General features: G+C 51.0%; 1 protein-coding gene across 2 annotated transcripts in view; it reads left to right on the forward strand.

Moving 5' to 3' along the window:
• Ddx11 (DEAD/H-box helicase 11) overlaps positions 1-14,208 on the forward strand; it is a 34,451-nt gene that overhangs the window by 9,348 nt on the left and 10,895 nt on the right. The window contains exons 6-18 of one of the 2 annotated variants that reach the window (XM_028873971.2): positions 793-841; positions 1,648-1,755; positions 3,391-3,478; positions 3,783-3,988; positions 5,588-5,740; positions 6,529-6,575; positions 6,916-6,995; positions 8,065-8,109; positions 8,224-8,291; positions 11,339-11,377; positions 11,581-11,701; positions 11,805-11,927; positions 12,338-12,450. In XM_028873971.2, the coding sequence (XP_028729804.1) occupies positions 793-841; positions 1,648-1,755; positions 3,391-3,478; positions 3,783-3,988; positions 5,588-5,740; positions 6,529-6,575; positions 6,916-6,995; positions 8,065-8,109; positions 8,224-8,291; positions 11,339-11,377; positions 11,581-11,701; positions 11,805-11,927; positions 12,338-12,450 (1,240 nt within the window). The remainder of the gene's footprint in view (positions 1-792; positions 842-1,647; positions 1,756-3,390; positions 3,479-3,782; positions 3,989-5,587; positions 5,741-6,528; positions 6,576-6,915; positions 6,996-8,064; positions 8,110-8,223; positions 8,292-11,338; positions 11,378-11,580; positions 11,702-11,804; positions 11,928-12,337; positions 12,451-14,208) is intronic. The other variant, XM_037210180.1, reaches the window with a different exon arrangement.

The following is a 14,208-nucleotide window of genomic DNA, read 5'->3' on the forward strand; positions in this document are numbered from 1 at the left end:
TGATACTCGATTAAGTTAGCATGTTCATGTAAGAGACCTTGTGTCTCTGTGGAGCCGGGTAGTGTTGACTGGATCTCCTTTCCTGGCCCTGGTGCAATGGGTCCTTTGCTCTGGGAGGGCAGACCGAAGCTGTGGTCAGAACCGACATCTTGCTTGTTCCGCCAGGCGGAGTGCTCGCTTCACTCAGGCCCAGGATTCTTGTAGCCAGATCAGGGGCACAGCAGAAACAAGAGGTGTTCTTGGCTTGTACACACGACTGGAGGCACACTAAGAGGAACTCACTTGGAGATGGGGTGTCACCATAGCAGGTGTGGCAGGGCAAAGCCCCAGCCACGCCCCAGGAGGACAGGGAAGAGGCATCAGTGTTTACGAGGGAGCAGCAGATAGAGGGAAGAGTTAAAGGCCCCCGAGGTAACAGAGGGGAGGTTCTCCATTTTATGGCAGAGTGGCCTGTGGGTGCCGAGGAAGCCTGGGAGGCTGACATCAGAGAGCACATCTAGGCTTCAAGCGTGTGAAGTGGCTTTAGGCTCTCTGGTCCCGTCCTCCATTAGTCTGTGTTTTCTGGGTTCTGCAGACCTGAGGTGGGTGTCCTGAGGAGCAGGGCTTGGCGGTTTCTGGGGGACATGTCTGTGTTGTATTCCGGGCTTGCCCCTCGGCCCTGTTGATGTCTGAGTAAAGGGTTGCCCTCCTGCTTGTCAGTGAGCGGCCAGAGCACATTCCAGTGCTTTTTGGTATCTGGTTGTCCTCCGTGTGCTGTGTGAAAACTCACCTCCGTGTTTGTCTGTCTCTTAGAGTGGATGAGGAGGAGGAGGAGGACCTGGAGGAAGAACATATAACCAAGGTAAGCTAAGCTGCCTACTCCGTGGATGCTTCTAGAGGCGGGAGAGGGGAGTTCCTAGGCCCAGGACTCTTTGTTCTAGCAGTTTCTCAGCCTCCTGTGGGTGAAGAGCTCCCAGCCTTGGAGGTGTGTGCTTCCCAAATGCAGAGCATCGATGGCTCTCGTTGCTCCCTTGACTAGCTAGGCTCAGAGGGGAGGCCTCGGGAGGAGCAGCATTCGGGGCCAAGGACTCACAGGGTTTCCCTTTGCAGTGGGCACTAGTGAGGGCAAGGGAGGAGCAAGCCAGTGTGCCCTCCTTATTCTTGGACTCCCATGGTGTGTTTCTCTTCCTGCTTGTGTTTCACATGCGTGGAGTGTAGTGAGCCATGTGTGGTCTGCCCATGATGGATCTTGTCTGTTGAAAGTAGGTGTCCTTCTCTGCTCTTCTCTCTCCTCACTGCTGAAACCTAGAGTTACCGGAATGTGCACCTCAGGCTCCATCTTTCCCTTCAGGGCACATGCAGGGAATAACCCTCCACCCATGTTCTCTAGAGGGCTGAGGGTCACTGCTGAATCAGGAGTCGGTGCTGTGGGGAAACTCACTCTCTGAGGGTCCCCGGCTCCTGCTGTGCGGTAGACTTGAGGTCCAGTGTGAGTCGTGAGAGTTGAGTCCTGGGGACTGCTTGGACTTCCAGAGCACTGCTAAGCCCTCCTCAGGGCTGACCTGAGCTGACGTGCGCACTTGTGACCGTCCTCCTTCCTCCTGCGGGACCTCAGGCCGGCATGAACTGGTCAGACCCCTCTTTGAATCCCTTACTCTCCTCTGGCAGATTTATTACTGCAGTCGGACACACTCACAGCTGGCCCAGTTTATCCACGAGGTACGGAAGAGCCCCTTTGGCAAGGAAACCCGGCTAGTCTCTCTTGGCTCTCGGCAGGTAAGCAAAGGGGGTGGGTATGGGGAGCTCAGCCCAGACAGATTCCTTCTTCTGTGTCTTTTGTCTTGGCCCAGGCATAGAAAACTGGTGGGGTGGAGGCGAGGGAGGCATTGGGATCCCTGCTCCTGTGCTGGCCTGTTGTTCTTGAGAAGGTGCAGGAGGAGCAGGCTGGGTAGAGGTCCTTCCTGTAACCTTCAGCCAGCACGGTTTCCGGTCTTTCACAGAAGCCTGTCAGTAGTCAGTATCAAAGATGTTGAGCTGAACTCAGGAATGCTGAGAGTGGGAGAAACAGTCTTCCCCAGGGAAGAGCACAACATTGGTTATCCTAGACCAAAGGGTCAGTGAAAACATAGTTACAGACGGAGCAGGCTGTAGTTAGGGATACTTATGCCTGTATGTGTACGTATAAGGCTGTAATATCAATTCATGAAGAAAGAGGCCATGAGTTTGAAAGAGATCCAGGAGCATTTGCAGAGAGGAAAGGGAAGGGAAAAATATTGTAATTATAATCTCAAAAAAATAGAAATTAAAAACTGTACTATTGGTCATGCTTCTCTCATCCAGTCCCAGAGACCACAACAAAGGACAGTATATTTTATTTAATGAGCTGTTTCCCCCCCCAAAAAAAACCTCACAGAAAACTCACCCTTTGGTTGGGAAAGAAACAGACTATCAGCACATTAAAAAAGCGTTCATTTAAGTCAGGCATGGTGGTGGGGGCACATCTTTAATCCCAATACATGGGGAGGCAGAGGCAGGCTAGTCTCTGAGTTTGAGGCCAGCCTGGTTGATGTAGTGAGTTCCAGGAAGTCAGAGCTTTGTAGTGAGACCCTGTCTCAAAAAAATAAAAAGCTGGGCGGTGGTGGCGCATGCCTTTAATCCCAGCACTTGGGAGTCAGAGGCAGACAGAGCTCTGTGAGTTTGAGGCCAGCCTGGTCTACAGAGCAAGTTCCAGGACAGCCAGGGATACACAGTGAAACCCTGTCTTGAACCTCCTCCTTCAACCCCCTCCCCCCAAAAAAAACTAACCAACTAAACAAACAAACAAACAAAAAAACCCCAAACCTCTCATACCCAAATGGGGCCAGGCCTCTAGCTGCAAAGAAGCAAGCTGCAAGCTTCCAAACTACCTAAAATGGGCTGGAGAGATGACTCGGTGGATAAGAGCACTTGTTGCTCTTCCAGAGGATCCAGGTTCAGTTTCTAGCAACCATCTGTTACTCTAGTCCAGGTGATCGTAGGCTGTCCTCTAGCCTCCTTGGGGACCAGACACACAGGGTGCGCAGACATACATGCAGACGGAACACCCACACACCTAAACTAAGAGTAGATAAGTAGGCACTGACCAGTACAGAGCACAGTGGGCGGCACATTTGAAGACAGCAGTTCCAGTCTCAGAAAAGGTGATGCGTTTTGTGTGCTATACCTTGGGCACAAACAAGTTTCTTTCATTCAGGAAGGCAGAAGAGCAATTTAGTGGTCGCATTTATATTAACAGTCCATTCCGTATTTGAGGGGAAACAGGTCAAGATGAGACAATATTTAGGGTTGACTGAGGGTGGGCTTGGTGGTCGAGGTTTTGCCCAATGTGCATGAAGACCACCGCTTTCTCTCTCCTTCTCTCCTGCCTTACAGAACCTTTGTGTGAATGAAGATGTGAAAAAGCTGGGTTCTGTGCAGCTTATGAATGACCGCTGTGTGGACATGCAGAGAAGCAAACACGGTATGCACAGGAACGTGGGCCATGCTGGACAGTGGAAGTGGCAGGCATGTGGTGGGGTTGTTACAGGGCCATGACGATGAAGACTGTGTTACCCAGAAATAATGGGCAAGCAGGCTTTCTGGGTCAGGGTCGGGAACCTGGCTCAGAGATGTTTGTGCCATCTATGGAGGGTATAAAGTAAAATCCCAGAGTGCTCTGATGAGCCCACAGTCGGCAGCAGGAGACGTGTTTGGACATCGCTGCACCTACTTCTGACCCCAGAGCTCCTTCATGTCCTTGCTTTCTCTCAACTGTCCCACCACAGAGAAGAACGGAGCTGGGGAAGACAAGCCAAAGAGAAGGAGAACGAAAATCCAGACCTCTTGCCCATTCCATAACCATGAGCAGATGCAGCTTCTCCGGGACGAGATTCTGCTGGAGGTGAAGGACATGGAGCAGCTTGTGGCCCTTGGGAAGGAGGCACGGGCCTGCCCCTATTACGGAAGCCGCTTTGCCATCCCTGCAGCCCAGGTGAGTGTGCTGGAGAAATGGGAAGTAGTTCTTGCACTAACTGGGGCTTGCAAGGCTTTTCCCTTCCTCTCTAGTAGTTGCGGATGTCCCTGCATAGGTTAGGCAGACAACTGTGCTGCATTGCATCCCCATGGCACAAAATTATCTTATCCAGAGCGTGGAGTTGCTTTGGGCTAGAGGCCAGTTGGCGTTATTGAGCATTCAGCGGATAGGAGCTGAAGGAACCAGACTGAAAGGGTGTTGGGCAGGAGTTGAGCCCAGAATGTGAGCATAACCAAACGGCTTTTCAGGTTGACTGCTGACGTGTCCACCGCCTGCCTGCACCCGGCAATCCTGTCTTGCTCAGACCTGCCCTATCTTTATATGGAGAGGAAACGCTGGTTTTTGTCTGACAGCCCCTTGCTGTTCACTATGGCTGATGTCATGCTGTCTTGCTCCCTCCCTGAAACGCGTCACTCATAGGGAGATCTGTGTCACCTGGGAGACTTAGATGGATTTCAAAAGAGGGCAGGTCTCAGTAATCACACTGCACAGTGCTCACTCGTGATGTCCCTGCTCTGTGTGGGCACTCACAGACAAACTGGGGGGCTGTCTATAGATGTCTCAGTGAGTTGGTGCTGCCGCCATTTATATAGAAGTATGAAGACCTGAAATTGGCATGGTCTTGACATGTGAAAGCAGTTTTCGCCTCGTTTTCCTTTGTAACAGTCCATTGAAATAGTCCTGTTCTCCCCAGGAGAACACTGGGGCCCAGAAGAGATGATTTTCTTTTCTCTCGCTGTCTTAAATGCTGGTACCCACATTGGCACCTGGGCCTTGAGTTTCCAGTTTTCTGAATTTTCGTTATCGGTATCTTTTTGTATGTTTGGTGGGTGCATGTGTCTGCACGCATGTGTGCAGGCCAGAGAGCAACTTTGGGTGTGTCAAAGCTGGTGGGTATGTGAGCCTGTTCTCGTCTCCCTGCTGCTGGAATTTTAAGCGGTATCACCACCCCTGGCTTTTTCCCCATGGGTTTGTGGCTCAGACTTAGCCCTTGCTTTCAAGGAAAACGCTTTACCAACAGAGCGATCTCCCTCAATTACCTGTTGTCTTTTAATAGGAAGATATTCATAGCAACATATACCTTCAGATTTGATGTTATACTCACCCCTCAATTGACATGGTTTGTCAAATTCACTTAGCTGATGAAAAACCAAGGGTCACTTAAATTAGGTTTTGCCAGGGTCACAGCTCCAGGACCACAGGCTACTGTTGCTTTCTGGTACTCAGTGTGCTGAAGAAGTTTGGAGCCTGAGGGCTACTTGGGATCTTAGATGAGGTTCACCTCCAGGGACTCCACCCCCTCCCCTTCCCCAGATGATCAGCTCCAATGTTGGTTCCTCACAGTTGACAGTCCACATAAAACATCTGAAGGAAGGTCTGTCGGAGCAGCAGAACACTGAGCTGTGCTGGTCTGGCTTGAACACCCCTGTGCAAGGTTGGCGTGAGAAACCGAACAACTCCACAGGACTTTAGTGGCCTGGAGTTTATTGCAGGATAAGCCTTCTGCCGTGTGCAAGACTGGTAGCTTCACTGTCCGACGGTCATCTTTCCCTACAGCTGGTGGTGCTACCTTACCCAATGCTGCTGCATGCAGCCACCAGACAGGCTGCGGGAATCAGGCTGCAAGGCCAAGTGGTCATCATCGATGAGGCGCACAACCTGATCGACACCATCACCAACATCTACAGCACAGAGGTCAATGGTTCCCAGGTGGGGCAGCCTCTCCCGTCTTGGGCAGAGTGACATAGGTCATTCCTTTAAATGCCCGGGCCAGGAATTCCTCTGGATGTTGGGCTCGGTAGAGGGCGAGCTGAACCGAAACCCTGTCTTTTCCTGTTCATCGGCAAGCGTGAGGTTCTTGGTACCCAGCTTGAGCAGAGTGGCATCCTCTGTCTTCAGCTATCCTTCAACCAGGATGCTGCTAACTAGTTCTCTGTCAGTAGGATGGTGTCGTGAGGGATCAGGAGTCTCACAGGGTCGCATTTTATCATTATTGATACTGCTTTGGGGGGTCTCTGCAGGCTCCTGTTTACTGTCAATCTGGTATGTGGCAAGCATTGAAAGGCGTTCTGTGTGCCTCACACTTTTCTCTTGGGGTGGGGGTTCACCACTTCAGCTTCAGAGCTTTGGGGTTCTGGAGGGCAAAACTGTGTGTCGTGTACCCACACTACACAGATTGAGGTAGCCAGCATTTGACCCCTGGATTCTGAGCATGAAACCTAGGTGATTATCTGTCACCATCTTGAATCTTACTCTTGGTGGAGTGTGAGTCATCTCCTAACCCAGTTCCCCTTTGGCCTCCCACCCCCCCCTTACCCCCTCAGCTGTCATCAGCCCATGGCCTCTACATGCTTGGCCCTTGTCTGTTTCTGTCAAGCTGCTCATCACCTTGATGGTATCCTGGGCCGACATTTCCTAGACACGGACTAATGTCTCTCGGCAGAGATCCCCTTAACCATATCCTGGGATGCCTTCATGCTGTTCTGTTTTCTCCCCAGCTCTGCCAGGCCTATTCCCAGTTACTCCAGTACATGGAAAGATACGGGTAAGACACTACCCTGAGGAAGAAGATCTAGCCATGCTCAGTCTCAGTGGCCTCCAGCTCAGCCTTCCAGAGCACAATGGAGGTTACTGTTAGTGCCCAGGTCTTGGAGGGTTCGCTTGAACTGGTCTGTTCTAGTGTGTGCCCTCCACATCCTAGGCTTTTTGGACAGAGCAGCAGGCTCTGAAAGCCTTGGTCTTAGCCAGCCTTTTTTTTATCTGCTGGAGGGTTCGTAGCTCACAGCCCAGCATGCCAGGCCCTAGGCAGAAAGGCCCAGTGGCATCCAGTGGAGGGAAGCTGCTGCAGGATCCTGTGGTAGCTCTGCCTGTGACTTGTTCCTCAGGAAGCGTTTGAAGGCCAAGAACCTAATGTACATCAAGCAGATCCTGTACTTGCTGGAGAAGTTTGTGGCTGTTTTGGGAGGTAGGAGCGTCATCCCCTGGACCACTCCTCAGCTTCACGTGGTGGTGTTAGTCTTGTTCCTTGAATGCCAGGCAGCACACAGGGTGTGTTCCGCTTTGAAGCCCTGGTTGGATCATTTGGGGATGTTCTTTCCAGTTTAACTTGAGACGTTCGACCACAGCTTTTCCTTGTTGCGGCTTTTGTCCCCTAGTGACTTCCCCATGGTTTGCTCCTTCCACTTTAGGAAACCTGACTGCATGGTTATGTTAATCACACGGTGCAGAGCGAAACCTGTTGTGTGGCATAGTCACAGCCACGTGGCATTCTGGCACTGACACACAGGCAGTTCTTATTTGCCCCCGTGTGGCTGGAAGCCCAGGAACTTTAAGCCTCGTTACAGAGGAAAAGCTAAAGCTCAGGGTGCGACCTGCCTGTGGCTCGTGAGACTGGAGGCTGCCGACTCCGGCATCCAAGTCTTGGGTTGTTCTGGTCTGGGACTGTTTCATTATATGAACATGCCTTTTTTTTTTTTAAATTTTTTTAATAAGATTTCTTTATTATGTATACAATGTTCTGCCTGCAGGCCAGAAGAGGGCACCAGATCTCATGGTTATGAGCTACCATGTGGTTGCTGGGAATTGAACTCAGGACCTCTGGAAGAGCAGCTAGTGCTCTTAACTGCTGAGCCATCTCTCTAGCCCCATGAATATGCTTTTAAAGGCTTCTGTGGAGCTGGATTTCCAGAAAGCCAGTACAGGCTTTTCTAGAGAGATCTTGTCCCATGCTGGTATTCTCAACTTCTTCCTCTGCCTGTGTCACAGGAAGATCCTATTTTTATTCTGGAAGATCCTGTTTTTTCCCTTGCTCTGCTCAGAGTGACAGTGGGGAGACTGCTCTGTTCCTGTCCCCTGCCTGGCCTTGGGCTCCTGGAACCTCCTGTCTTCTTAGTGTGTTCTTTGTCGGCTGTAAATGCCCCAAGCAAAGTCTCTAGAAACATGAATGTTCCTTGTAGTTCATGGAGACAGGACAGAGTTGAGAGCTCAAGTGAGCAGAGAACTGCCACCATGACCTACTCAATTCCCTTTTTTAGGTAACGTTAAGCAAAATCCTAGTACACAGAGCCTGCTCCAGACAGGTGAGGAAGTCGCTGTCGAGGGTGGGAGGTGACGTGAACCACTCAGAGCTCCACCCTGGGACTGAGCAGGGGACTCAGCAAGGTACAAAACCAGGGTCCTTTGTCTGTTTGCAGGGTCTGAGCTGAAGAGCATCAACGACTTTCTCTTTCAGAGCCAGGTGGACAACATCAACCTGTTCAAGGTAAAGGTCTATTCTGATTTAAGCACCTTCTGATTTACTTAAGGCTAAAAAGGAGAGGTGGGGTGGAGTGCAGGTGTGGAGAGGTGGGGTGGAGTGCAGGTGTGGAGAGGTGGGGTGGAGTGCAGCTGTGGACAGGGGGTGGAGTGCAGGTGTGGACAGGTGGGGTGGAGTGCAGCTGTGGACAGGTGGGGTGGAGTGCAGATGTGGACAGGTGGGATGGAGTGCAGCTGTGGACAGGTGGGGTGGAGTGCAGCTCTGGAGAGGTGGGGTGGAGTGCAGCTGTGGAGAGGTGGGGTGGAGTGCAGCTGTGGAGAGGTGGGGTGGAGTGCAGCTGTGGAGAGGTGGGGTGGAGTGCAGCTGTGGAGAGGTGGGGTGGAGTGCAGCTGTGGACAGGTGGGGTGGAGTGCAGCTGTGGAGAGGTGGGGTGGAGTGCAGCTGTGGAGAGGTGGGGTGGAGTGCAGTGGTGGGACAGGTGGGGTGGAGTGCAGCTGTGGAGAGGTGGGGTGGAGTGCAGCTGTGGACAGGTGGGATGGAGTGCAGCTGTGGAGAGGTGGGGTGGAGTGCAGCTGTGGAGAGGTGGGGTGGAGTGCAGCTGTGGAGAGGTGGGGTGGAGTGCAGCTGTGGAGCACTTGCCTGTTATGAGTAAGGCCTTGTGTTCTGCCTCTAGCACATGATCAAAATAAACAAGGAAGAAGTAAAATGCAAATCACTGTCCTTGAATAGTCTACCATCCAGGACCTGAATCGGGGACAGGCAGTTAGCAGGTCTTCAAACTGGGCAGCGACAGCCAAGTGCTCTTCAGTGGGGTTGGCAGTTGTAGGGTTTGGCAAGGGACGTTGCTGTTGTTTGCACTCCGAGGCCTAAACCCAGCTTCCGGTCCTCTCCATCCTTTCCCATCTCCGTTCTGCCAGTCTTTCTCCAGGGAATTGTTTTCAGATTATAATCCATGGTGTAATGTTTGAGGCGAGCAGGGTGAGAACATGACTGAGACTGCCTGACTTCTCTTCCTGCCGGAGCCTTGGGTTGGATGGCAGTCTCAGACCTCTGCTTATATTGCCTTTGCCATCTGATACTCCCGCAGGTGATGGTAGCTGTGAAACTAAACCACAACCTCGTGTGTCTAAATTGAGTATTATTTCCTCCGTGGATGCTGTCCCTTTGTTCTGAGCACTATGCCAGGACACACTATGGTTAAATGGCCGTTCTTAAATGGGAACAGGAATAGTTGCTCTGGAGGACTGGCCCAAGCTACACACCAGTGAACCAAGGGTGACTTGATTGGGCCAGTGCTCAAACCCAGCTAGACCCTTCCTAGATCTGATTCCCTCCTGCTTTCCTTTCACTTCCTTCCTGCTTTCCTTTCATTTCCTTCCTTCCTTCCTTCCTTCCTTCCTTCCTTCCTCCCTCCCTCCCTCCCTCCCTCCCTCCCTCCCTCCCTCCCTCCCTCCCTCCCTCCCTTCCTCCCTCCCTCTACCCCTCCACTCTCTCTTAAAGATTTATTTATTATTATACAGTGTTCTGCATGCATGTATGCCTACACACCAGAGGTCACAAGATCTCATTACAGATGGTTGTGAGCCACCATGTGGTTGCTGGGAATTGAACTCAGGACCTCTGGAGGAGCAGCCAGTGCTTTTAACCTCTGAGCCATCTCTCCAGCCCTCGAGGACAATATGTTTGTTTTTCAAGACAGGGTTTCTCTGTGTAGCCTTGGCTGTCCTAGAAGTCATTCTGGCCTCGAACTCATAGATTCACCTGCTTCTGTCTCTGCTGGAGTTAAAGGCATGTGCCGTCAACCACCCGGCTGCCTTCATTTTCAAATCGCTGTCCCTTAGACTACGCCTTTGATCATTGTGACTACTGGGATCCTCTCAGTCACCTTTGGTACCTCTCTTCTCCCCTTTGTGGTCCACTCTGAATAGCTGACAGGTCCCATGCTCCTTCTCCAGCTTGCGTCAGCCCTCTCCCTCCTCACTGGTTTTGTGAAGGCTGGCTGCAGCAGTCTTAACCAGATGCCAGTCTTTGTAGCCGTTTTTCTAAGTCATCCAACCTCTTGCTCTCAAATTGTGAACCGAGCCGAGGCACCAACCCCTACGTACTGAACACAGTGGGGGACTGCAATTCAATCTTTCCTGGGACAGGCCCAGGACCTCCCGCCTTCTTGCTTTTGTGCAAAGGATTGGATTTTTTTTTCTGTGTTTTTTAAAAGATTAGTCTTTTTATGTGTGTGCTGTGTGCATGGGCACACATTCGTGTTTTGAATTCAGGTGTGCCTGTGCCCCAGTATGTGTCAGATCCGAGGACCATGCTCCTTGTTGGTCCTTGCTTCCTGCCCTGGTTTTCCACTGGCTCGCAGGCTTCTTGGCTGTCTCTTGTCTCTGCATCCCATTTCTCAGTAAGAGCACTGGGGTTATAGACGCTCGCATCACTGAATCTGGCTTTTGTGTGTTCTCTGAGTATTCCAACTCAGCTTTCATGGTTGTGTGGCAAGCTTGTGAGCCATCTTCACAGCCCTTGGGATTGTTTTCAAACTACCTTTTACTTCTTCAAGGCCCAGTCTGCATATGGGCACTTTTACAATTTTGTACGTATGAGTGTTTTGCCTGCATGTAAGTCTGTGTACCACATGTGTGCCTGGTGTCCGAGGAGGTCATGAGAGGGCATCGGACCCGCCAGAACTGAAACTGTGGATGGTTGTGAGCCGCCATGTAGGTTCCAGGTTTTCTGGGAGAGCAGCCAGTGCTCTTCTCGGCTGAGCCAACCTTCTCAGCCTTCAGGTCTTGTCTTGAACACCCTTAGGGTGATGAGGGCAGTGGGGATATTTGTGAGGAGGCTATGGTTGTGAGGTCCCCTGTGCAGAACTCTGAGTTCTTATGGGTAGTAGAGCCGTGACCTCAGAAAGTAGACCAGTAAGCTTTCTTAGGATGCTTTGGGCTCCTCTGAGGTGCCGGTGAGCCGGAGCCCCTTAGTGGTATGGGGTGGCCATCTCTGTGGAGTTTGGACCACACTTTGCTTCCTTCTCACATAGGCCTGTGCTGGTTTTACAGGTGCAGCGGTACTTGGAGAAGAGCATGGTCAGCAGGAAGGTACCTCTCCCACTGTCCTGGCGAGGGGCCAGAGCAGCCCTGCCTGCTTTACTCTGCTGCCCCGGGGACCCAGGCCTCTGATTCCACTGTCCATAGCGTGGAGCGGCCTCTGGCGTGGGGGGAAGGGGACTGCAGACTGGCTCGGTGTCTCATTGGGGGTCTCTTCTCATTCTGTGTGTCTGCCCTGCTCTCCCCACACGTAGCTCTTTGGCTTCACAGAACGCTTTGGAGTTGTTCTTCCGTCTCCCTCGGCCTCTCAGGAGAACCGCCATCTCGACGGCTTCCAGCACTTCCTGAAGAGCCTGCAGTCAGGGCCTACTGAGGGTGAGTTGGGATGGTGAGAGAGAAGAGCCAGGCACAGGCCCTTGGGAGGAACATGGACTTGACCTGAGGAAGGCCTTCTTTCCCATCCCACCCTTTTCTGTAGACTCCCTGGAGGAAGGCCAGGCCACAGCCCCACGGCCTGCCTCTCCACTGATGCACATTGAGGCCTTTCTGGCAGCTCTCACCACTGCCAACCAGGATGGCAGGGTTATCCTGAGCCGCCAAGGTAATCGACTGTTCGTCACAAAGGGGCCTAGCTTGAAAGGGCTCTACCATACTGCCCCTATGCTGTGTGTGAAGGACCCACTCCAGGCCTGGAGCTGGCAGTGGTCCTGGAGACTGGGTTTCAGAGGTGCCGAATTGTCTCAGGCAAGGTCCCTACAGAACCTAGAATCTTACGGTTGAGGTTAGATGGGGTTGGACTTGGTTTTTGTTTTCTCGTCTGAGGGTTATGTGATTCTGGCCAGACTATCTTTGCACCCGAGTCTTCACATAAGTCCATAGTACCGATGGCAGGAGAAATGGGTTTTTTCTTAAAGGGAGAGTGCTAGCTCGCGGGCCTCTGTGGATCATCTGGGGTTTCCTGTGCCTAATCTACTCCTCCCTTTGCCTTTTGTCTGTCTGTCTGTCTTTCAGGCAGTGTTGGTCAAAGCAGCCTCAAATTCTTGCTCTTGAACCCAGCTGTGCATTTTGCCCAGGTGGTGAAGGAATGCCGGGCAGTGGTCATTGCTGGCGGCACCATGCAGCCGGTAAGGCACCACCAGGACATAGGTGTGTCGGCTCTCTTCTCTGTCCCCTGGAACCCTAAACAGAAATGGGCCAGCACATGCAGTGCCCACTAGGGGCCGCTGCCCTTGCCTTTGGGCTGGTGTGCAGCCCCGGAGCAGGCTTCTCTGAGAAAAGCCCTCTGTAGTCCCAGACTCTGACTTCGTCCCCTTCTGGTACCAGCATCTCTCTTAGAAGGTGATTGCATGTATGATCTTAGAAAAGTTATATAGTTTTATTATAGAAATCAAAGGCAAGCTGTGGACATCAGAATTCTACCAACAAAAGATTCATGCAGGTGTATGCACCCTCCGTATGGACTTACATTTTGCATATGTATGTACATATTTTTTAAAAACCACACTCTACATTATTGGTATCATTTGCTTTTTCTCTCTGCAGCAAAATGTTAATATTTATCCTTGTCAGCAGATATTTATTCTAGCATATTACATTCTGACCATATAGATATGTTACATTTCACCATATGCCACTCACACCACGCCCGCTTTGATGGTTACTTAGATTGTTTTCCCATTTCCTCTGGTTCTGTGATCAATGAGAACAAAGCAGATCTAAGGACTGTTTCCTAATTTCATCCTGAGTGCACTCAGGGTTAACACTGTTGGGCTCCTAAGTACAGGCTCCAGCCTTGGCTGCCCGCTGGAATGGTCCCAGAGCTTCCTTTGGCTTTTCTGTTTTGTTTTCCCTGTATTACTGCGGATGGACCTCAGAACCATGTATGGGCCAGGCATATACTCTGCTGTCAAGTCACATTCCAAGCCCACATAGGCATTTGTTTTGTTTTTGGTTTGTGGTGTGTATGTGTACATGGATTTGTACATTTGTATTATTTGGTGGGTTAATGTAGTGCATGGTCATTATTGTTCTTTTTTTTTTTTTAAGATTTATTTATTTATTTATTATGTATACAGCATGTATAACTGCAGGCCAGAAGAAGGCACCAGATCTCATTACAGATGGCTGTGAGCCACCATGTGGTTGCTGGGAATTGAACTTAGGATCTCTAGAAGAGAAGTCAGTGCTCTTAACCTCTGAGCCATCTCTCCAGCCCTTTGTTTTTTATTTACTTTATTTTTTTGTGGGGGGGGGGATGGTGTCTTACCATGTAGAGTTTGTATTTGTTTGTTTGTTTTGAGACAGGGTCTCTCTACATAGCCCTTGCATTCACTCTGTAGACCAGGCTGGCCTCAAACTCACAGAGATAGACCTGCCTCTGCCTCTCAGGTCCTGAGATTAAAGGTGTGTGCCACCATGCCCAGCTCTTACTATGTAGTCTTGAATGGCCTTGACTGGAGTTACAGACTGTTGTTAGTCACTATGTGGATGCTGGGAACCAAACCCAAATGCTGAACCAGAGCATTGAATGCTCTTAACCACATAGCCATCTCTCCAGCCCCCCAGTTATTTATTAGATGTTTTGTACATGTATATATGTTGAGCATATTCCTCCTTGTACCTCACTCTCTTCCCTGTTCTCACTCCTTTCCCTCTCATTGGTCCCCATTGTCCCCATAGACAGCGTCACTTCAACTGTGTGTTGTGTACATGTAATGATTTCATTATTTATAGAGACTCTAGGACTGCGGCTGGCTTAATCACTTAATGTGATCTTCCTCGGTTGCAACCATGTTTTCTGACAACCACACACACACACGCACACGCACACGCACACACATATATATTTGGAGACAGGATTTCACTGTGTAGCCCTGGCTGTC

The sequence above is a fragment of the Peromyscus leucopus genome, chromosome 13 (assembly GCF_004664715.2).
Source record: "Peromyscus leucopus breed LL Stock chromosome 13, UCI_PerLeu_2.1, whole genome shotgun sequence".
In the NCBI taxonomy this organism is placed as follows: domain Eukaryota; kingdom Metazoa; phylum Chordata; class Mammalia; order Rodentia; family Cricetidae; genus Peromyscus; species Peromyscus leucopus.